Raw genomic sequence first — 25,207 nt, 5'->3', positions numbered from 1 at the left:
GCCGTTACTGCCATCTGAGGAGTGAATCAGGGATGGAGGACCTCTCTTTCTTTCTCTGCCTCTGCTTCTCTGTGACTCTGCCTTTTAAATGAATAGATAAATCTTAAAAAAAAGACCCTTTCCCAAAATTAATAGGTTACTAACAAGCAGAACCATCCAGGAGAGTGGAAAATCTGGAAAGGTGTAAGGCCTGGATATTAAATAATCTCACCTGGGACATTATACCAACTAGCCCCATTTGTTATTCCATGAGGAAAATATTCATTAGGGTACATATTCTTGCATGGTCTACCTTGAAACATCTGGGAATTTTCCTGAAAAACAAGTAAAGCGTCTGCATCAAAAACACTAGAAAGATAGGAAAATAATAAAAGTGATTACTAACAGAGTATGTTAAGGAGGTGGGGGTGGGGATGTGGTAGATGGAACCATGGGAGGCAGTAAGAGTTTTTCCATGTGCTATTTTTTGATTATGTCAATTTATTATCTATTTTTAAGAACAATGGTTGAATGTGTTCTTTAAGAAAATACTGAAGACGTCATGTATGAGATTCAGTTACAAATAACTTAACACCTAACCTAAACCCTCTCTAAACACAAAATTCTGCTTGTACTTTCATTTCAGGCTTTGAAGGAGTGTGACGTTCAGAAAAGATGATGCACACACATGGAGTGAGCGGTAAGCAGCTTCCCCCAGCTTCTCAGGGACTGAGCGAGGCCTGCTGTGCTTTGTACCATGTACAACAATGATCTTATCCTGTGACTGCCGGCTGCATCTTTTTCTTCCTTGAATACAATACTCCTTTGAAATGGTTTGTCTTCAGCATGTAGCCTAGTGTCCAGCATACAGCACAAGTGGAACTGCTTACTCAAGGAAGGCCAAGAAATACTGCCATGGAGGCATGAGCAAATGTTATTGGAATCCAGAGGTGAGAAAGTTTGTTTCTGACTAGCATGGCAGAAGTTTCCCCGAAGAGATAAGCTTTGAAAGATAGTCAAAACTTCATTTCTCTCTTTAGAAAATGAAAAAGAGAATGAAAAAGCACTGAAGAGAAAAACAATGGTTTCCCAATTCCCTATCCCTGAGAATTAACCATTTCACTTTAAAATCTAGAAGCTGGAGCAGGTGTTTGCCTCCGCGGTTAGGACGCCCCTTGGGATGGCTGCATCCCATACTGGAGTGCCTGGTTCGAGCCACTAACTTACTCTCTGTTTTTTCCCCATTTCTGTTTTCATTTTTTTAAATTCAGTTAAAATGGTTTGTCACACTTTCAATGCATGTTTCATTTTTCTTCTGCTTCATAATTATTTTTGGTGGTGATAAAGGTTTCCCTGGTTCATAATTGTAAAATTTCATCTCCTGGTTTTCTGCCACTCTTCCCCTTGGAATTTATTTTTCTCTTGTGCATTTTTATAGTACTGTGCTGTTTTATATGATTCCGAGGCTAATGGTGCCATTTTCTGTCAGTCTAGCAGAGGACAGGTGTGTCAGTGCTGTCATTCTGTGGCTTGTCTTGGCAGTGGGGTGGAGTTAGGAGATCTCTGATTTTATAGCTCTTTTCCCTCTCTTAGAAGTCTATTCTACCTCCTTTTTCCTTCTTTCCCCCTTCATTCTCTAATTACCAAAGAACACTTCTGTGTTTCCTTTTGTCTTGCTTTTCCCTCTCCCAGATGCTATGGGTTTGGAAGATTGCCTTTTAAACCCACCTGTCCTTTAAAATTGTATTTATCTCCTTAAATCTCACCAGATCCTGTAAGTCATGGGCATTTTGAAATCTCTTCCCTGTACTGTAGTGCTCTTATTTGCTCAGTGACCTTTTAGTGCTTTTGGACTTCGGGTTGTGTATAATGTCTGGTCCTCCCAAATCACCTTCAGGCCTGTCCTTCACTGGCCTCCTCTGTGGTCTTCTCCTCGGGTTTTGTTAGTCAGCCTTTCTTCCCCATACAGCCTTGTGGTGAGGCATAGGTGGGCTGGGTACACAGAGATCATGCCTGGATTTCTTTTTCTTTTTACTCAGTTATTCTGCAGTTTCAAGATTTTCTGTAATGCCAAACGTGTGCTTTGTTTACAATTTTGGCAGTTGTAAAGTAATTTTGTGTTGTTTGGGGAAAAATTTTTGGAAGGTTGGTTACTACAAAGTCAGCAATATCTTTGGCTACTCAGAAGTCTCTCAAGACTATTTACTTTTGAGAAATTTGGAAGCATAAAGATTAAAAACAAAAATAGCCAACAATTTAGAATGGTAGCTTTATGAAGGTCAAAGACCTTATTCTAGGCAAGTTGCTTGCGGACCATAAAAAGCAGACTATGAGTTAAGAATAAGGCTTTTAATGATTACCTTTCCCAGCTATAAAAAAAGATATAGAGTCACAGATTCAGAGGCAAATGCAGTGGGACTACTAAAACTGAGGAGAATATGGATAAGACACAAATAAAAAGTATGAGAAGCCAGAATCTGAACAAGATCACATCAGATTACTCGAAGTTCACTTTAGTTTAATGCAAAGTAATCTCATGAAAACAAGAGGAGCAGAACTGAGATTAGGGGGCTCAGGTAGAAGATAAAGTCTTAGAATCACCATGGTGGGAAAGGAGCCAGGGAGTCAAGTAGCAGAACATGAGACACTGCTAACCAGGACCCAGGGCTCAGCTGAGGTAGGCAGGCATACATATGAAGCATATGGCCACAAATGGCCACTACTCTGTGAGTATTCTGGGTTCTGCATGTGGTACTGGGATGGAAAAGAAAGATGGTATTAATTACTGAGGACTGGTCATTGGCAAGGCAGATATGTCAAGAGGGTGTTAAAGATCCTTAGGGGTATCACTGAAAACGTGTGGCTGCCCATGGCTCCAGGCTAGGTAGAAAGGTAAATCAAATCAAAAGGATTAATGGGCTAAGAAAATAAAAAGAAGCTAAGGAACTAGAAGTCACCATGAGGGTGAAAAGCAGAACCATGAGAATCAGCAGACTGTGTAATGGGAATATATGAATATCTGATCACTTAATTTTCATTTGGATGGTTGGTATACTGTATCCATTCTTCTGTTATTACTCCATGTATGCCCCATTAAAAGCAAGTATGCTCAAACAAATAATTCTTTAAGGTAAAATAAACACCCGTGCCCTTAAGAGCTCTGAGCAGTCTCACATGGAAGGTCCATTTGTAGAGAATGAGAGGGTGGGGAAAGTGCAAGGACGGAGGCTGATTACAGAGCTGAGTTGCAGTAATAATCTCCATTATCCGTAACCACTGAAGTCACCAACTGAGTCAGTACTAAGACTAGAATGGAAATGAACAAATCTAGTTCCCAAGTCTTAATAATTTTAAATAAAAATTTCACACACACACACGTTAACTTTTCTGACTGTAAAAGTAATTCACATTCATTTTTGGAAGTTTATCAAACACAAAAATTTCTGACTACTTTTCTTTGCTACAGGTTACTATACAACCTCAAACAGCTGAGAGCAGGGATTGGCCAAGTTCTTACTATCTGTAAAAGGCCAGACAGTAAAACTTCTTGGCTTTATAAATATGGGCATCTTTGTTGCAACTACTCAATTCTGCCCTAAATACTGAGAGAACTACAGGTTTTTTCTTCCTTAGTTTGTTACTATGGGGAATTACAATGTTATTTTCAAATGTTGAAAGAGAAGACGGATACAGACAAACATGGCTGTACATATGTAAAAGAATGGCTATGGCTACGTGTCAATAAACCTTAATGTACAGAAATAGCTGATGGTTGTCAATCACTAGTTTTAGCCTACTTTAATAGGTTTATAACTTCAGTATTCCTCAAAGGAAATAAGCCAGCACGCTGAAGTATTTGATCATGCTAAAATCACAGGTGAAAAGCTCCTGCTTCAGTCTAGAAACACTGAGCACTCCAATGTCCAAAAGTCAGGTGTGCAACAGAGAAAAAGCCCCCAGCTGCTGGAAGGGAGTCGTGGAAGGCCACTATGTAGCTGATCCAGGTACTGTGGGATTTGCTTTATGACCTTTTTCAAGTGCAAGAATTAACTTTATAGCTTCTTTAGTTCAAACATACGCTTACCTTGGAATACGAAAGTGCTATTTGTTGAAACACAGCATCATCCGGTGATTTACTGTATGTGGCAAGTCCCTGTTCATCATCATCAAAAGGGTAGTTAACCACCAGAGAACCTACAAGGGGAAAAGGAAAATGTATCATGTTATCTATTTCAAGATGGATCAGTAACATAAAGTAAACTTTTCATAATATTGCCAGAGTAGGGAAATCAATAAAATTTGCTAAGGCTAATTTCCTTAACAGAAATGAGAAATATACTTATTTCCTCAACAGAAAATCAAAATGGATAAATGAGAGAATGAATAGCTATCCAGGACACCTAAAGGTTGTCTTAACTAGAAAAATCCTGGGAATTTGCCTGAATTTACAGTTGCAACATACATGTCAGAACTGCAAACAGAAGTATATATGTATAATTTAAATAATTTTACTTTTATGAAAATTTAGGATCAGAAAAATCAAATGAAATTTGACTTTTTCAGTAAAACTGATATATTTTTTTTTTTGACAGGCAGAGTTAGACAGTGAGAGAGAGAGAGAGAGAGAGAGAGACAGAAAGGTCTTCCTTTCCATTGGTTCACCTCCCAAATGGCCGCTACAGCCGGTGCACTGCGCCGATCCGAAGCCAGGAGCCAGGTGCTTCCTCCTGGTCTCCCATGCGGGTGCAGGGCCCAAGCACTTGGGCCATCTCCACTGCCTTCCCGGGCCACAGCAGAGAGCTGGACTGGAAGAGGAGCAACTGGGACAGAATCCGGCGCCCCAACCGGGACTAGAACCCGGGGTGCTGGCGCCGCAGGTGGAGGATTAGCCAAGTGAGCCACAGCGCCAGCCAAAACTGATATTTTTAAGGTCATGTAATTTTAAAACAAGAGACCCTTTAGGTACAAGCAATTCATCCTGTTTATCTTGAAGATACGTAATCTAAAACAGAGAGATTAAATAAATCATGGATTTCAGAACCAGTCTTGACCCACATTCAGAAAAAAAATGCTAAAAATTTCTCATAGTCATATGAGAAATCATTTAATTAAAGTTAAGTCATAAGACTTTTCATGATGTAAGGTAAAGAAAGTGATGCATTAAGACATATGTAGGGGCAACAATTGAGGCATAGTGGGTTATGTCACTGCCTGTAGTGCCAGGGTCCCGTATGGGTGTTGGTTTGAGTCCCAGCTGCTCCATTTCCTATTCAACTCCCTGCTGATGCACTTGGGAAGGCAGGGAAAGATGGCACCCACATGGGAGACCCAGCAAAGACTCTTGGCTTCTGGCTTCTGTCTGGCCCAGCCTCAGCCATCACACCATTTGGGGAGTGAACCAGTGGATGGAAGATCTCTCTCTGTCTGTCTCTGTCTCTCCCTCTCCATCATTTTGCCTTTCAATTGAATAAAATAGAGGGCTGGCACTGTGGCATAGTGGGCTAAGCCTCTGTGGCACTGACATCCCATATTAGTGCCAGTTCTAGTCCCGGCTGTTCCTCTTCCAATTCAGCTTTCTACTATGGTCTGGGAAAGCAGAAGATGGCCCAAGAGTTTATAGACTCCTGTACCTGCGTGGGAGACCTGGAAGAAGCTCCTGGCTTCTGATCGGCCCAGCTCCAGGCATTGCGCTCATTTGGGGAGTGAACCAGCAGATGGAATATCTTTTTCCCCGTCTCTCCCTCTCTCTGTTTGTAACTCTCTCTCTCTCAAATAAATATTTTTAAAAATGAATAAAATAAATCTTTAACAACAACGACAAAAGACATATATAAAAGATATAAAGGGGCCAGCGCTGTGGCACAGCAGGTTAAAACCCTATCCTGAAGCGCCAGCATCCCATATGGGCACTGGTTCAAGTCCTGGCTGCTCCTCTTCCCATCCAGCTCTCTGCTATGGCCTGGGAAAGCAGTAGAAGATGGCCCAAGTCCTTGGGTCCCAGAACCCACATGGGAGACCGGGAAGAAGCTCCTGGCTCCTGGCTTTGGATCAGCCCAGCTCTGGCCATTGTGGCCATTTGGGGAGTGAACCAGCAGATGGTTCACTTTGTCTCTTCCTCTGTAACTGCCTCTCAAGTAAATAAATCTTTTTAAAAAATTTTAAAAATAAAAGAATTTGAGAAAACAAAATGTGTCATGGAGAGAAGCATGTCTCATGATTGAAGATGCCTACTTCTCACCATGCCAAGTCTTGATATGACATCTTGCAAAGTTGTGATTTATTTTCCTTGGACTGTAGCTATTATTAAGTTTTCAGATTCAGCCAACATAACATCTGACCCATTCCAAGACTATTTTTTGTAAAAATTTATTCTATTTTGTTGAAAGACAGAGTTACAGAGAATGAAAGGGAGAGACAGAGGTCTTCCATCTGCTGGTTCACTACCCAAATGGCCATATTGGCTAGGATTATGCTAGGCCAAAATCAGGAGCCAGGAGCTTACTCCAGGTCTGGCACTACAGATGGAAGCTTAACCTGATATGCCATAATGTTGGCTCCAAGAACATCTTTTTTAAAGATTTATTTAATTATTTGAAAGGCAGAGTTACAGAGAGGCAGAGACAGAGAGAGGTCTTCCACCTGCTGGGCTGATCTGAAGCCAGGAGCCAGGAACTTCTTCCAAGTCTCACACGTGGGTACAGAGGCCCAAAGACTTGGGCCATCTTCTACTGTCTTCCCAGGCTGTAGCAGAGAGCTGGATCAGAAGAGGAGCAACCAGGACTTGAACCAGCACACATTTACATGCCAGCACTGCAGGTGGCAGCTCTACCCACTATGCCACAGCACTGGTCCTCCAAGAATATTTTTAAAAGCTTAAAATGAAAAATATTTTTATCAAACATAAAATATTTTAAAAAGGAAAGAAAAAATCATTTTCTAACCAGGGTACAACGTCTTAATTACTGTATGGCTCTTTGAGAACATTCCTTGATTACCAACTATAGCAGTATTTTTCTACTACTAGAAAGCATTCAAAGCAATTTTTGAAGAAGTTCAATTTACTTTCTCAATCTAAATACCCATAAGTGTATACTGTCCTTCTAAAATTGCAGGCTGCTTAGTATCTATGCAATCAAATCTCAACAGAGATACTTCTTTGGGCCACTCTAATAAATGTTGACATTACATTTTTTAACCATTTTTTGTCCACTGTTAATATTCTCACTCATTTTTTAAAAAACAGCTTTATGGTCACATAGTTCATATATTAGATAATTCACTCACTTAAAGTGGCCCTGCCCTGGCCATTGCAGCCATTTGGGGAGTGAACCAGCAGATGGAAGATCTTTCTCTCCCCACCTCCCTACCTATCTCCTTCTCTCTGTCACTTCGCCTTTCAAACAAATTAACAAATCTTTTTTAAAAACTTATGTATAGGGGCGGGTGCTGTGGTGTAGTGGGTAGAGTCGCTGCCTGCAGTGCCAGCATCCCATATGGGCACCAGTTCGAGTCCCAGCTGCTCCATTTCTGATCCAGCTCTCTGCTATGGCCTGGGAAAGCAGTGGAAGATGGCCCAAGTCCTTGGGCCTCTGCCTCCGCATCGGAGACCTGGAAGAAGCTCCTGGCTCCTGGGTTCGTATCGGCGCAGCTCCAGCGGTTGTGGCCAATTGGGGAGTGAACTAGAGGATGGAAGACCTCTCTCTCTTTGCCTCTCCATCTCTCTCTGTATAACTCTGACTTTCAAGTAAATAAATAAATCTTTTTAAAAAAATCACGTGTGGACATGTTTTTATTTTGAGTAACACCTTCACTCTTACTCACTTTGACTTCTCATTCTTTTCAACTGATCCATTACTGCTTAATAACATGGAAGTACGTAAGTTCAGATACTACACGACAATGAGGTCACTGTGCTGCAGTTACAACTACACCAAGCAGGAACAAACTCTGCCATGCAATGGGTTAAGCTGCCACTTGAGACACCCACATCCCATATTACAGGGCTGGTTTGAGTCCTGGCCACCCCTTTCCATCCATCTCTGCTAATTCACCTCGGAAGCAGTGATTATAGCTCAAGTACTTGGGTTCCTGTCACCCACATGGAAGACTGTGATGGAATTCTGGGTTCCAGGCTTCAGGCAGGCTCAGCTCTGGTTGTCGCCAGTATTTGGGGGAGTTAACCAGCAGATGGAAGATCTCTCTTTCTTTTTTGGGAAGTGATCTAATGGGTGGAAGATCTGTCTCTCTGTTACTCTGCCTTTGAAATAAACAAATACTCTTTTTAAAAAAAGAATATACCAACTAAAAGATAAGAGAATGTTCCTAAATATAAACTTACATAAAGTTTATTAAACTTTAGGAAGAAGTATGAAGAAAGCATAAGAGAGTTGGAAAACACCCAGGAAACTGTCATAGCAATGAGAAAAGATGTTTATTGTTGTTTGCCATAAAAAAAAGGGTACTCATTTTAAGAAAGCCTAAGACTAAAGGCTGGCATTTGGCATTTAAAATACCTGTATCCCAAATGGGAATGCCTGGTTTTAAGTCCCAGTACCACTCCCAGTTCCAGCTTCCTGCTTAGCAATGCAGACCCTGGTAGGCAGCAGTGATGGCTTCAGCAATTGGGTTCCTGCCACCCATGTGGGAGACCCAGATTGAGTTGCTAGCTCCTAGAATCAGCCCCGCCTAGCTGCTGCCATTGCAAACATTTGGAGAGTGAACCAGCAGTTAGAAGCTCTCTTTTAGGGCTGGCGCTCTGGCACAGTGGGCTAAGTAGCTGCCTAGAGTGTCAGCATTCCATATGGGTGCCAGTTCAAGTCCCGGCTGCCCCACTTTTGACCCAGCTAATGTGCCTGGGAAAGCAGTAGAATGGTGGTTCAAGTCTTGGGGCCCCTGCACCCACATGGGAGACCTAGAAGAAGCTCTTTGCTCCTGGATTCAGCCTGGCCCATCCCTGGGCACTGTGGCCATTTGAGGAATAAACCAGCAGATGGAAGACCTTCCTCTCTCTCTTCCTCTCTCTCTCTCTCTCTCTCTGTCTCTCTCCCTCCCTGTAACTGTCTTTAAAATAAATAAATAAATAAATCTTAAAAAAAAATCTTTCTTTCTCCCTCTGCCTCTCACATGAATGAATGGATGAATAAATGAATATTCTTTAAAAAGAAAGACTATAAACAAATAAAATTCCACAGGATTTTCAGATGCTTTCAGTAAGAATTAATAAATGGAATATAAAGATGCTGTACCTCCATGTAGGTTTGCTGACAGTACAAATGGATAGGCCTTCATCCAGCTCATTACAGCAATGGTTTCTGGTTGGGCAGGATCTGTGATCTGAACAAACTGGTCTGGAAAATTTCGGTTCAGGTCAAAATTGTTGCTGTTATTTCTTCCAATTACACTTACTGAATCTCCTGTAAGAAAAAGGTTCAAATTTAAGTTGTTTCACTTATATTTTAACCTAACACATACTACTACTTTGGCAATCTTACCTGTAACTTTGGCATAACAGGCTTTATTATTATTACTCACATCGAGATTTTAAAGTTGCTTTTCACATTGAGTATTACTTTTAAACAAAGAGGTAAAGCCATTATCCCTTCATTTTTGCCCTTTGGTCACACTTTGAGAGGAAAAAACTCAGTTATACAAATGATAATAAAACACCACTCAGGGGACTGGGGTTGTGTTGTAGGTTAAGCCACAGCTTGCAATGCCAGAACTCCATATCAGAGTGCCAGCTTGAGTTCTAGCTGCTTCACTGCCAAACCAGCTTCCTGCTAATGTGCCTGGGAAGCTAAAAAAGATGGGCCACCCATGTGAAAGACCCGGATGGAATTCCTGGATCCTGGCTTTAGCTTGGCCCAGCCCAGACTGTTGTGGCCACTTGTGGAAAGAACCAGTGGAAAGAATCTCACTCTGTCTCTCTCCCCCTCTCTCTGTAACTTTTTTTTTTTTTTTGGACAGGCAGAGTGGACAGTGAGAGAGAGAGACAGAGAGAAAGGTCTTCCTTTGCCGTTGGTTCACCCTCCAATGGCCGCCGTGGCCTGCGCAACGTGCTGATCTGATGGCAGGAGCCAGGTACTTATCCTGGTCTCCCATGGGGTGCAGGGCCCAAGCACTTGGGCCATCCTCCACTGCACTCCCTGGCCACAGCAGAGAGCTGGCCTGGAAGAGGGGCAACCGGGACAGAATCCGGCGCCCCAACTGGGACTAGAACCCGGTGTGCAGGCGCCGCAAGGTGGAGGATTAGCCTAGTGAGCCGCGGTGCCGGCCTGTAACTCTTTCAAATAAATAAATAAATAAGTCTTTAAAAATCAAAATAAAACAAAACTTTGCTCAGGGGTGGGCTTTATGGCAGAGCATGTTAAGCCACTGCTTGATACACCCACATCCCTTATTAGAGAGCTGATTTGAGTCCCAACTCTTTTATTTCCCATCTAATTTCCTGCTAATGCATTCTACAAGCAGCAGATGATGGCCCAAGTGCTTGGTTCCCTGCCACCCACGTGGGAGACCTGCATGGCATTTTGAGCTCCTGGCTTCAACCTAGCCCTGCCCTGGCTGATATCTAGGGAGTGATTCAATAGTGGAAGAGCCATAACCAAAATAGAAGGAGCTATTAAATATAAAGTTGGTCATATAATTATTGAATGGACTGGCCTATCTTACAAAAATACATGAGCTAAAACCAATTATAAATGATAAGAATAAAGTAGGCAGAGATTTCAGAAAAACAACCTGTTCAAATTCTCTCCTATCCCAGAGCAATCATGCCATAAGATTTAAGCAGGAAAAGACAGCTATTCTTTACCTTCCTGGGACTTTTCATATCCATCAGGATTCATGGATGGCATAATATGAATTCTAGTGCTGCGAACCAGATCTGTGACTTCAGAATCTAGTCCAAAGTTCTTACAAAGGTACTCAATGAGGTTCAATAGCAGTTCTCTTCCTACCACTTCATTTCCATGCATATTTCCAATATATTTAAATTCTGGTTCACCTGCAAACAAAATAATTACACAGAAGATTTTTTTTTCCTTTTCAGTTGCCATGGACTCTCTGTTTTTTCCCCAAGATACAGAAAAACCCTGAACCAAAAGACCAAGAAAACATGTATTTTTGGCAAAGGAAGCAAAGAAAAACCTTCATAAACATCTTATAAAGCAGCTCCCTTACTAATACTCATCTATCTGCTTGAGTGGGCTCAAGTAGGCTTTCATGAGAAAGCTTTGAAAAGTCCATGGAAAATGCACATTATCTTTCAATTCTATTTTTCCCAGGAAATTTTGAAGCTCCAGCATATTTGCTATATAATATGAAAAATAAAAGTACTATTAGTAGAAGGAATCTAATCTACCATACCTAATATAGACTGCCAAATAGTCTTTTCTTTTTTGGGAAAAGGCTGGTTACATTTCCTTTTTTCTTTCTTTTTTTAAATGTCTTCTTAATTCTAGTTATATATATTATAAGTAACTTTTTTGGATGAAGCACATCAAAATAGTACAGAGTGAAAAACCACACCAATTACCTGGTTCATGGACACCTGGGTTATCTGATATCTCCATCACATAAAGTTCTCTTGACTCTACTGATTTTCCCAATGAATAAAGCCTGGTGATATTAGGATACTCATTGGCAAACCTTCTCAAGAAGATTTCCATATCAGGGAAATGATGATGTCGAAAGTCCTTTGGCTGAATTGGCTGGTGGGAGGATGATGTACCAGGAGGAATATTAGGTACAGCAACTGTGCTAGCAGTTACTACAGATTCAGTTGTGTCATCATTTACCAAAGCCACAGTTGGCCGAAGGGAAAAATCCACTTCTGTGGCTGGTCCTTCTTTCACCACTATGTTATTAACAGTCAATGGCATATACCTGAAAAAAATATTTGAAAAAGTAGATAGCATGGTGTTAAGAAACACAATCCTTGGGGCTGGCATTGTGGCATAGTGGGTAAAGCCGTTGCGTGCAGTGCCAGCATCCCATATGGGCGCCGGTTCGAGTTCCAGCTGCTCCACTTCTGATCCAGCTCTCTGCTATGGCTTGGGAAAGCAGTCGAAAAGGCCCAAGTCCTTGTGCCCCTGCACCTGCAGGGAGACCCGGAAGAAGCTCTTGGCTCCTGGCTTTGGATCATCACACTCTGGCCATTGAGGCCAATTGGGGAGTGAACCAGAGGATGGAAGACCTCTCTCTCTCTCTCTGCCTCTCCTTCTCTCTCTGTGTAACTCTGACTTTCAAATAAATAAATAAATCTTAAAAAAAAAAAAAAGAAAGAAACACAATGCTTTACATTACAAAAGTATGGTAGCCTCTTCATACTCTTTAACTTAGTGGTTTATGAATATGCAAATTAAATATAGAAGTGTAAATTTAAGAGTTTTAGGATACATCACAGAGGATTTTAGATTAAGTCTAAAGAATTCCTCTCTTCTCAGGCACCACACTCTAGAAGCCTTACAAAATATTACATTCAAAGGAAAGAATACACTCCAAAGCTGAGGTTGTTACTTCATTATACCCAATACTACAATACTCAAAAAAGAAATAAATTATTCAACTTTTTGCACTGCTTTATCAAACTGTCATCCAACTTCTTTCCCAAGCAGAAATGTTCAAAATTACATAAAAAGTTACCAATTAAACCCTTATCAAAGTGAGCTTCCAAAGGATTTCCAGAGGAGGTGGGAAATCACTCATTTAATATACCAGAAAGCTGATAACAAGACAGTTCTTCAAAATGTCATTTACAGAGTCCTGGGTTTCTTACACTCCAGTATTCAATTAGCCATCATGCAATGCTTTATACAGCTGGGCATCTTTCAAGCTTCACCTTTGGTTGTGCTGTTAGACTATGTGACAAAAAACTGCACAATAGTATTTTCTCATTACAAAAGGCAAAAAATAACAAGAAAAATAAAAGCTAAATGAAGTGAATAATATTCACTAGACTACACTTCTGTCTTAGATATACAACAGAGGCTTGACAATTTAATTAAAAGTCTAAATTCTTACCCAGTTAAAACTACTGTAAGGTTATAAGTTCCAGGAACAAGTAATCTATGGAAATCACCAAATCTGCCTGTCGTGATATTATGATTAATACCAGTCACTGAGATGGTTGCATTTTCCAAACCAGATCCTGTTACTGAATCTTTAACAAATCCTTTAATTCCAATGTGAACCTTAAAAAATAAAATAAAATAAAACAAGAATCAAAGCTCAGAGACAATCAATTTGGAAGGTAAAACAGCATAATTTTACTCTGCATTGATGATGGAAATTCTAAAGTATAAGCTTACCCCTCTATATCATCTCCCTAAAACATCTGTCAGTCCCTTGAAGTTGAATTAAAATATAGATAAAAATATTAAATCCTTAAACTTAAGTCCTGTGTGTCTGAACCCAATACCAGAGAGCTGCTTTTGAAATTCCCTGTGCTCCAGGTGGTGGTGTGGCACAGTAGGTTAAGCTACCACCTGTGATGCCAGCATCCCACAAGGCTTCCCAGTGTGAGTCCCAGATGATCTGCTTCCAATCCAGTTCCTGGCTAATGCATCTGGGAAAGCAGTGGAATATGGTCAAAAGATTTGGACTGCTACCACCCATTTGGGTGACCCAGATGGGGTTCTTGGCTCCTGCCTTCAGTCTGGCCCAGATTTGGCTGTTGTGGCCATTTGAGGAGTAAAACAGTGGATGGAAGATCAATCGATTGTTACCTCTGTGTGTGTGTGTGTCTCTCTCTCTCTCTCTGTAACTGCCTTTCCAATAAAAAAATAAGCCTTAAAAAAAATTTCCTGTCCTTAAAACCAGACTACTAGTTTTCTCAACAAGATATAATTTCTGGTACGTCCAATAGTTGTAATAGCCTGTTTGATGTTTAAACTGTTGTCCATGGTTCACATAAAAGCACTTAGCAAAAAATGACCACATGACATTATAAGAATCTGGTAGTACAATTTAGCTACTTATTTCAGTTTGAAAGTGTTCAAGACAGGCAAAGGGAGCCCTCTGGAGCAGAGAGCTAGGGGTGCAGGGCAGAGCAAGAATATGTTTCAGTAGATTAACCTACAATCTTTATTTTAAAAGAGATACATAAAAGATATCTAATATAAACTGTCATTCAAATGCACCTGGATTTCCCCCTCTTTTGATCCATTATTTCCATACCCCACACTTCCAGCCAGTTACTTTACCTTTTCAATCAATGTGATCAAAGACTCCCGATTATTCTCCCATTCTTGTCGAAGCTGTGAAGCAGGTGGGTACTTGCAACAAGATAGTTCTAATGTGATCTCAAAACAGTTGGCCCATACATAATTGTAGTCTTGCATGCCACCTGTAACATGAAGGGAAAAATAAGTTCACTTGAAGAATTCTACCCTCTGAAAGACTGAAGAGACTAAATCAGCCATTCCTGCATGTATAAATTTTTTTTTCATTAAGTTGTCTGAAATTGCAGAAGACTCTTGAATTATAGAGGAGACTTATAAGGAATATACATAAAGGAAATACAAATCAGTTAATAATAGTTAATAATAACACTTGAGTACTATATGCCACACTTGTTTTAAGAGCTTTATGTATATTAATATTTAATCTTTTAAAAAATATTTTATTTATTTGACAGGTAGAGTTACAGACAGTGAGAGACAGAGAGAAAGGTCTTCCTTCCATTGGTTCACTCCCCAAATGGCCGCAACGGCCAGAGCTGCGCTAATCTGAAGCCAGGAGCCAGGTGCTTCTTCCTGGTCTCCCATGTGGGTGCAGGGGCCTAAGCACTTGGGCCACCTTCTACTGCTTTTCCAGGCCACAGCAGAGAGCTGGACTGAAAGAGGAGCAACCAGGACTAGAACTGGCACCCATATGGGATGCTGGCACTGTAGATGGAGGATTAACCTAGTGTGCCACAGCGCCGACCCCTATATTTAATCTTTACAACAAATATATAAGGTGGGTATTACTATTTTGCTCATTTTGTCAATGTGAGAATTGAGGCACAAAGCAGTTCAAATGTATAACAATGAAAATGAAGGGTATAGGCCAGCGTTGCGGCTCAATAGGCTAATCCTCCACCTGCGGCGCCAGCACACAGGGTTCTAGTCCCGGTCGGGGCGCTGGATTCTGTCCCGGTCACTCCTCTTCCTGTCCAGCTCTCTGCTGTGGCCTGGGAGTGCAGTGGAGGATGGCCTAAGTGCTTGGGCCCTGCACCTGCATGGGAGACCAGGAGAAGCACCTGGTTCCTGGCTTTGGATCAGCGTGGTGCACCAGCCACAGCAGCCATTGGTGGGTGAACCAACGGCAAAGGAAGACCTTTCTCTCTGTCTCTCTCTCACTGTCCACTCTGCCTGTCAAAAAAAAAAAAAAAAAAGAAGAGTATATATGATCTCAAATTTGTGAAGCACATTCATGCCAAGGCACTATTATAGACCTACTATTCCAACTGTACTATTCCAACTGTACTATTCCAACTACTTATTAAGAAGGTGCAAGAAAAGAGAGACTGTATTTAGGGTGGCACAGCTATACAAATCAGGGAAAAATAAAAGACAAAACAAATTCTTTAAAAATGTGTTTAATGCAACACAGAATTAATACGCATTCCTGGTCAACTACCTTCACCATTTTTACACCTATAAAAGCCAACACACTCATTCTGTAGAAAATCTATTATACTATTATTCCTGTAATTTGCTTTCTCACATCTTGTTTACACTGGATAAAGACTAAAACATAGAGCATAGATGGAACATAACTTCTCCATGATCCCACCTTGCTTCTGAAATATAAGTAGGCAAATATTTATAATGTTAGACAGTGACCAAAGCCCACTTTCTACATGTGAAATGAGCCCTGACCTTAGCCACTTCCTTCCGTTACCCCTGAAATGCCTCAAAAGACAAGGTTTAGATGAATTCATGTCCACTATTCACCAAACCAATCTTCTCCAAAAGGATATTTCCCCCTCTGACAAGGCAAACTACAAATGTGGATTTTAAGAGTCTTATTCTCTAGCCCCCATGCATCCCAGATGAAGTTATACAGGATCCTTCAGCTGAGAAAGGAGGAGAATAATTTCCCTTTCACAGACAGCACCAACAGGCACAGGATGCTTGAGTCATAGATTCTTCTGCCATTTACTAGCTGAGAGCCTTTTGGCATTAACATAAGTCTTTATTTATTTATCTGCAAAGTGAGCATTAGATGATAACAAAGGACCAGGCTAACTCCTGGATTCTGTATTTAAAAATACATGATGATTTGATTTTAAAATGCAGGAAAGAACACCTGGAAAAAAGATAATTCTAAGCTTACTTCCAGAGAAAATGAATGGCAATTTAAAGTACAATTTTTTTAGTTGTTCGTTAAAGAACTAGGCTTAGAAAATATTGAAAAAAGCCAACAATATAGCAAAATTAGCAAAGCTGTGACAGAAAGAAAATAGCAATGTGATTCTGTTGGGTTTTCATTATGTGTTTTGAGGTATATCCAGTTCTTAAAATATGCCTATCTCATCTAACACAATTTGCTTTTGCTTCATCAGAATAGTCATAAAATAAATATTTCTAAAGCATTAAGAATCTGAGCAAAGAAACTTCAAAAAAGAAATTCAGGGCTCTGGATTGTTGTTCTGGAAAACAAACAAACAAAGAAGGCAGCTGAACATAATCCCAAAATTATCCAAGCAGGATCACACCAATTCTGGTGACACACCATGTAATCTCAGGATATGTAAAGGAGATCATCACACTTTGTCCAGGTTCATCCATGTTAATTCAAGCACTTATAAATAAAGCCAAGATTTTGTTTACAATCTAGAGAAGAATTCTGCATTTATAATTAATGTAATACAGTAAGACGCGACAGTGGTGATGGTTGTACAACAATGTAAACATACTTAATGCCACTTAAAATGATTAAAATGATAAATTTGATGTGATGTATATTTTACCACAATAAAAATAGTAATGGTGATACAGTAAGCCTATGACACCAGTCCTAATTGTTAAGATGTTTATTTCTGTACCTTAAAGGCAGAGTGGAGGAGAGTGTGCATAATTAGAGGAAACGGCTTTGTGAAGGTGCAGGCTAAGAGTGCTATGAGGCGGCTAAGGCCACGAGATCAGGGCAGAACTGCAGTGCTGATGAGAGGTAGTGAAAGGTCAGGCTGGAAATGTAAGCAGGATCTAAGAAAGGCTGCGGATAAAGGCCTCCTTGGCTTTCCAAAACACAGCAAACATGACAGTCTTCTGTTGGCTTGAATAGAAAAGTGGCATGATGGATAGAAGGTGGTATGGTCTGTACAGGAGACAGATTGGAAGCAAAAAGCTCACTTAGGCAGTTTTTACAGTAGTCTAAGGGAAAGTAATTAGGCCCCAAATAAGCTGGTGCCAACTGTGTGGAAGGGAAAGGAAACAATGCAAGATAAAATACTGATGGGATCTGATAAATGACAGGAGTTGAGGAAAACAAAAGAATCAAAAAGGGCCTGTGGCCTGATTAACTGGGCTAATGATGATGCCATTAACGGTGAGAAGCAGCAAGATTTGTAAAAGTAACAGCAAAGGAGGGCATGACAAGTTTTGCCTGGAGTATCTTGGGTTTGAAGTATTTACAGAACATTTAGATAGACATACCCAGAAGGAATTCTTAAGTGCAAGTTTGGGGTTTGTGGTAAAGGGTAGTGCTTCTCAAGAAATTATCATTTAAGACTAGGGAGTTCAATTTTCATTTAACAAACATTAATTGGGCACTTACTGTATGCCAGGCACTGTTCTATTGGTGACAGTGACAAAATAGAGAAGGTCCCTGATCTTTCAAAACTTAAATTCTTATAGGGAGAGGCAGACTATAAATATAAACAAACAAACAAACAAAAATCAGTAAGAAGTGCTATGCAGAGAAGTTTAATGGAGTAACATGATCACTAGTAACTGGTGGCAAGTAGAGATTAGTCAGGAAAAGTCTTTTTGAGAAAGCTTACCAATTTTGGAAAATTTTTTATTTCTTTTCATTTTATTTCAAAGGCAGGGACAAACAGATCTAGAGAGATATTCCATCTACTGGTTCATTCCCCAAATGCCCACAAAAGCTGGGTGTGGGACAGGCTGAACCCAAGAGCCTGAAAATCAATCTAGGTCTCCCACATGGATGATAAGAGGTCAACTACCTGAACCATCACCTAATGCTTCCCACAATGTGCATAAACAGGAAGCTGGAATTGAAAGATATGCTGGGACTTTGAACTCAGGCATTCTGATACGGAATGTGGGTGTCCCAAGAGTTGTCTTAAACACTGAACCAAATACCAGCCATCCCTCTTCATCCCAGAAAGAGGGTTTGTAAAGAGTTAATATTCAACCAAGATCTGAAAAACAAGATGGAGTCAGCCTGTTAAAAGTCAGAAGAGCACTCCAAGTAGAGGAGAAAAGCTTAGTGAGTCTGAATGGAAAGGCTACCATGGCTGGACAACAATGGACAAGAGTAAAAGGTGCAAAATGAAGTCAAGAGACAGAGGCAAAACAAGACTATACAGGGCTTTGGCAGTTAGGGGAAGGAGTCTGAGATTTTATTCCAAGCATAATAAGAACTAATGGAAGGTTGTGTGTTTGTGTGTGTGTTTTAAGATTTATTTACTTATTAGAAAGAGTTACAGACAGAGGGAGGGAAAGAGGAAGGGAGAGAGATCTTTAATCCACTGGTTCACCCCCCAAATGGCCACAATGGCTGAAGCTGGGCTGATTCAAAGCCAGGACCCAGGAGCTTCTCTGGGTCTCCCACATGGGCACAGAGTCCCAAGTACTTGGACCATCTTCCACTGCTTTCTCAGACACATTTGCAGGGAGCTGGAATGCAAGTGGAGCAGCTGGGATTCAAACTGTAACCTTACCTGTTAGGCCTCAGGGCTGGCCCCAGGTTTTGCTTTAACATGTTTAAGAACACATAAACTCTACCATCTTGGAGCCAGTATTGTGGAGTAGGTGGGTTAAGCCACTGTCTGCAATGCTACCATTCCATATTGGGGGTCATTTAGGTCATGTCTGCTCCACTTCTAATCCAGCTCCTTGCTAATGTGTCTGAGAAAGCAGAGGAAGGCAGCTCAAGTAGTTGGGCTCTTGTACCCACATGTGAGACCCCCACGAAGCTCCTGGATTCGACCTGGCCTGGCCTTGGCCAATGTGGCCATTTTGGGAATGAACCAAGAAATGAAAGCTCTCTCTTTCAAATAAATAAATAAATTTTAATCTTTAAGAGAAATTTACCATCTTAATCACTTTAAGCATACAGTAGTGTTAACTATATTCATATTGTTATTGTGTAACAGATTTTTAGAACTTTTTCAGCTTGCAAAACTGAAACTCTATACCCACTGAACAACTTTTCTTTCTCCCTTCCCTCCAGCCCCTGGCAACCAACATTCTACTTTCTGAGATTGTGACTATTTTAGATACCTCATATAAGTATCTAATACTGTAATCATACAGTATTTTATCTTTTTATGGCTGACTTATTTCACTTAGTATAATAATGTCTTTAAGGTCCATCTAAGTTGTACTGCACAATAGGATTTCATTCTGCTTTAAGGCTCAATATTTCCTTTTATCTATATAACCACATTTTGTTTATCCATTCATCTGTCAATTGACATTTAGTTGCTTCCACCTCTTGGCAGTTGTGAATAATGCTGTCATGAATATGGCCTAAATTCTGTTTTCAATTCTTTTGGGCATATGCCCAGAAGTGAGATTGCTGGAACATATAGTAATTCTATTTTTAAGCTTTGAAGGAATCTCCATACCACTTTTCTTACTAAATCATTTTAAATCCCCAACAACAGCACACTGAGGTTCTGATTTTCTGTATCCTTGCCAAGACTTGTAGTTTCTGGGGTATTTGTTTTATTTTTGACAGTGGTCATCTCAATGGGTATGAAGTGATATATTATGGTTTTAGTTTACATTTCCCTGATTACTATTGATGCTGAACATCCTTTCAAATGCTTATTGGCTATTTCTACCTCTTTGGAGAAAATGTCTATTCAAGTCCTCTGCTCATTTTAAATGAGATTATTTGGTTTTTATTATTGATACATATATTTATTCTGGGTATTAACCCCTTAATAGATATGATTTGCCAATTTTTTTTTCTCATTCCATGGGTTGCTCTTTCACTTTGCGGACTGTTTCAAGTCTGACAATTTTCACACTGATTCACAATATTGCTGTGAGGAACACTGGAGGTTTTGATACGATCTGAGTTTCCCTTTGAGATCATTCAGACTACTAGGTAGAAAATGACCACACAGGGGCAAAAGGGGAGGTTGGGAGATGAATTAGATAGTGGTGGCTTGTATTAAGTTAGTGGGAGTGGAGGTCAAGAGGGCAGATTGGGATATAGAAAGTACTCCTTTATATGAATCAAGGATGAATTCTGGACTCTCAGATTGAGAAAGCAGGGAGAGAGGCATGCCATTCACAGAAAGTTGAGGGAGGGCCGGCGCCGCGGCTCACTAGGCTAATCCTCCGCCTGCGGCACCGGCACACCGGGTTCTAGTCCCGGTTGGGGCGCCGGATTCTGTCCCGGTTGCCCCTCTTCCAGGCCAGCTCTCTGCTGTGGCCAGGGAGTGCAGTGGAGGATGGCCCAGGTGCTTGGGCCCTGCACCTCATGGGAGACCAGGAAAAGCACCTGGCTCCTGGCTCCTGCCATCGGATCAGCGCCGTGCGCCGGCCGCGGCAGCCATTGGAGGGTGAACCAATGGCAAAGGAAGACCTTTCTCTCTGTCTCTCTCTCTCACTGTCCACTCTGCCTGTCAAAAAAAAAAAAAAAAAAGTTGAGGGAGAATGAGGGAAACACATGTGGTGTGCCTCAAGCCCTGTCTCAGATCCTCTTCTCTGACTTCACTTATTTCTTTGGTGTCTCATTCAGCTCCATGGTTTCAAATACTATCTTCAGGGTGACAACCCTCAAATTTCTATCTGTGTCCTAGATTTCTTTCCCAAACTCCAGACTTGTACATTCAATTGCCAATTCAATATCTCTACTTGGATATCACAAACAACATATCCAAACCTGAATTTCTCTTCCCCAGTCTTGCTCCGTCTTTCCTATTGCAGTGAGCGGCACTTCCATCCTAATTGCTCAGGCCAAAAAGCCTTGGAATCACATTCCATATCCAAGTTTCATTACATTATGCTAACTCTAATATCAAAATACAGCCAGAATCCAAAGATTCCTCCTTACCACTGCTGCAGCCTGGAACCAGCCAACACGAGGTCTGCATGGACTACTAACACCTTTCCTCACTTCTGCCTTTGCCCTTCTACATTCTTTTCTCAACACAGATGCCAGAGTAATTCTGTTAAAATGGAAGGGGAGAGGGAGTGGATAAGGGGAGGGTTGCGGGTTGGAGGGACGTTATGGGGGGGAAGCCATTGTAATCCATATTCTGTACTTTGGAAATTTATATTCATTAAATAAAAGTTAAAAAAAATGTAACTCTAATGTTATTCCTCTTTTCAGAATAGTACAATAATGACTCCTGTATTTCATTCAACTCAAAGCTTTTTTTTTTTTTTTTTTTTTTTTTGGCCAGGCAGAGTTAGACAGCGAGCGAGCAAGAGACAGAGAGAAAGGTCTTCCTTCCATTGGTTCATTCCCTTAATGGCAGCTACGGCCGGTGCTGCACCCATCTGAAGCCAGGAGCCAAGTACGTCCTCCCGGTCTCCCATGTGGGTGCAGGGACCCAAGCACTTGGGCCATCCTCCGCTGCCCTCCCGGGGCCACAGCAGAGCCCAGGAGGGCTCTGGACTGGAAGAGGAGCAACCAGGACTAGTACCCAGCACCCCAACCAGGACTAGAACCTGGGGTGCCTGCGCCGCAGGCAGAGGATTAGCCTAGTGAGCCACGGCGCCAGCCCAAAGCTTTAGTCTTTACGGGATAAAGTTTGTACAAGATTTGCTCTAGTTCCCCCACAGCACCCTCCTTCCCTCGTTAATCTCCTTTTATACTTTCCCCATCACTGGCCTCTTTGATGTTCAGTGGATACACCGGGTTTTTCTTGACTTTGGGATCTGGCTCCATGTGTTCCCTTTGCTTAGAATGTTCTTCCAGGGAATCCCTACTTCACTACCTCCCTTACCTCCACCTCTTGGTTCCACTTTCACCTTGACAATGAGGTCGGGTCATCCTGACCTCCCCATTTAAAGTTACTACTTACTTCTCCCCATTACTACGGCCAAGCCCATCCTACTAGAACGTCCAATTCCTCTTATCCATTTTTACTGTTCTTTTTCCGACAACACTTAACAATTAAACTATTATGTTTCTCCCTGCAACAGGAGGGCAGAGATCTCTGTTACGCCCACTGATGAATATTCTAAGCACTAAGACAGGACCTGGCACCTAGTAGTCCTTCAATAAATATTCACTGAATCAATGAAAAGAAGCTGTGGCAGTGGGAAGTTAAGACATCTGTTTAAATGTATGGAGAAGCCCACCGAACGTTCATGTGGAAATGGCAGACACTGTCTTCCCAAAACGCATGGAGGTTAATAACCACCACAGGCTCAGTTGTAACTTGCCTGACTAGGCTTACTTTGGTCTTAACCTTTCCTCTTAGAAAGCAAGACTGTCTTTTAGCTTTCTCTTATCTTCTACATCCTGGCATTCCCTTTGGGTCTGGCATGAAACTGGCAGGACACTGATTTTCATATCCTTACTAAGTCATACTTATTCATTAGGTCATCAGTCACCTATAGCTACTGCTGATCCATTGTTCTGTGCCTATGTTTGACAACTCTCACTTGAACACATACATGTGAACACATACATGTTCTTTATTATATTGAGAATTAGAAATCTTTTCCAATTTTTACTACTATATTTGTGACAATACAACAGTCATCATATGTAAGAAATTATATTGATTACTGGGATTTAAAAATAAAATACATGTTTGCACGGAAGCAACAAAACAGAACACATAAAACACACTTCAGAGCAATAAAAATGTGTACTGATCTTTGTTTTGCATATGTAAAATTTAATACTTATATTAAATTGTAAAAATGGCCAACTCACACTTTAATTATGCCAGAAGGCAGTGAAGTAGACTACTTATAACACTATAATCACTAGGCATGAGTCCTAGCATTCTTTTGTTTGTCCCTTAATTATTTTACTTCAATAGCAATTTAAGAAATACTAGCTAAGAGGCAGCAAGAAGACAAAGCTTACAACATTTTAAAGTGTTACCTAATCAAGTTTCTGAACTTAATTTTTTTTTTTTTGACAGGTAGAGTTGTAGACAGTGAGAGAGAGAGAGACAGAGAGAAACGTCTTCCTTCCGTTGGTTCACCCCCAAAATGGCCGCTATGGCCGGCACTGTGCCAATCGGAAGCCAGGAGCCAGGTGCTTCTTCTTGGTCTCCCATGTGGGTGCAGAGACCCAAGCACTTGGGCCATCCTCCACTGCCCTCCCGGGCCACAGCAGAGAGCTGGACTGGAAGAGGAGCAACCGGGACTAGAACCCAGTGCCCATATAGGATGCCAGCGCCGCAGGCGGAGGATTAGCCAAGTGAGCCATGGCACCGGCCCCTCTGAACTTTATTTTAACAGGATCATAAATTGGCCAGCTCCAACCAATGACACACGTAAATATAATCCGCAGGGTAGCCAGTAAGAACGAAGGACAGAAGTCTTTCAAAAATCAGACTCAATTCCAAGAGGAGAAAATAGTTTTCCTGGTCTCTAGTCCTACATGTCAACACCATAAAAAATGAAATTTTTTGGACACATAACTCTGAACAGTCCAAAAATAAAGGTGAGATTTATAGTGACAGACTCCTTTTTGTAGGTCTTATAGACTGAGGAAATATTAACAGTGAATAGTTCACCCTACTGTAGCATCAGTATTAGTTTTTATATTATAGAAGCTAATAGTGTAAATACGGCACATCAGTTAAATTTTGACATACATTCCTCCAAATTTTCCTCTGAAGGCCATAATTAAGTTAAACAAAAAGTCATGTGAAATGATAATTAAAATAAAAGTATGACCACTTAAAAACAATACAAAAATCAGTATCCTTACTAAATTTTGGCAATAATCAGAAAATGTAATTAATAGAGATGCCAGCAACAAAACACATAGAATTAAATGTATACAAAAATATATACTTTAAATCAATATTATAAAATTTTACTGAGAGATGTAGAAGATTTTAGTAGAGCATTATCATATGTCTAGCAGGGAGGTTTAAAAAGATATAAAATTCTCACAAATTTATGAATACCATGCAAATAATAGATATTTATTAAAACTAGACAAATGACCTAAAAGTTAATTTGGGAAAATAACCTCCTGAGAACTTCTACAAAATGAGTGACAATATCCAAGATAACATTAAAATGTAAGAATGGTAAGATGGGACTTGCATTGTCAGATACTAAATTATATAATATAAAACTATACATACTAAAGTAGTTCATTTTAGATATCAACATTCATAGACCAACAAAACAAACCAGAAATTATAGCAACAGAAAAAAGTATTTGGAATTTGATAAAGGGCAGAAAAATCAGTAACTGTTAACATAGCTAAAACTGGTTAACTAAGTGACCAGACCAAATAAACTCTTTAATCCTTATGGAATTTAATGTAAAAATAAAACCATAAGCAAAGCTAGAGATCAACGTATTTATTTTTGTACTCTCAGGATGAGGAGAGCCTTTGTATTTTTTTTTAAGATTTTCTATTTATTTGTTTGAGAGGTAGAGTTACAGGGGGAGAGACAGAGAGAAAGGTCTTCCATCTGCTGGTTCACTCCCCAAAAGGCTGCAAAGGCCAGAGCTGGGTTGATCCAAAGCCAGGAGCTAGGAGCTTCCTCTGGGTCTCCCACATGGGTGCAGGGGCTCAAGGACTTTGGCCATCCTCTACTGCTCTCCCAGGCCATAGCAGAGAGCTGGATTGGAAGAGGAGTAGCCAGGGCAGGAACTGGCACTCATATAGGATGGTGGCATTGCAGATGGAGGCTTAGCTTACTATGCCACGGCACCGTCCCCAAGCCTTTCTAAATATGACATCATGAGGCAGTGTTGTAGCCTAATGGATTAAGCCACTGCCCACAAAGGCCAGCATCCCATATGGGCACTGTTTCAAGTCCTGGCTGTTCCACATCCAATTCAACTCCCTGCTAAGGGCCTGGGAAGACAGCCCAAG

The 25,207-nt window shown here is 40.8% G+C and overlaps 1 protein-coding gene across 1 annotated transcript in view; it reads right to left on the bottom strand.

Annotated features, from left to right (window-relative positions):
* Positions 1-25,207, bottom strand: part of CPD (carboxypeptidase D) — an 80,102-nt gene that overhangs the window by 28,240 nt on the left and 26,655 nt on the right. The window contains exons 3-9 of the mRNA XM_002718901.6: positions 14,184-14,326; positions 13,003-13,172; positions 11,516-11,865; positions 10,793-10,984; positions 9,225-9,392; positions 4,064-4,173; positions 212-314 (exon numbers count right to left, since the gene is read on the bottom strand). Of these exons, the coding sequence (XP_002718947.1) occupies positions 212-314; positions 4,064-4,173; positions 9,225-9,392; positions 10,793-10,984; positions 11,516-11,865; positions 13,003-13,172; positions 14,184-14,326 (1,236 nt within the window). The remainder of the gene's footprint in view (positions 1-211; positions 315-4,063; positions 4,174-9,224; positions 9,393-10,792; positions 10,985-11,515; positions 11,866-13,002; positions 13,173-14,183; positions 14,327-25,207) is intronic.

The sequence above is a fragment of the Oryctolagus cuniculus genome, chromosome 17, assembly GCF_051225735.1.
Source record: "Oryctolagus cuniculus isolate XC-2025 breed Fujian yellow rabbit chromosome 17, ASM5122573v1, whole genome shotgun sequence".
In the NCBI taxonomy this organism is placed as follows: Eukaryota; Metazoa; Chordata; class Mammalia; order Lagomorpha; family Leporidae; genus Oryctolagus; species Oryctolagus cuniculus.
Note: the sequence above shows the minus strand (reverse complement) of the source record. Positions and strands in the feature narration are given on the sequence as shown.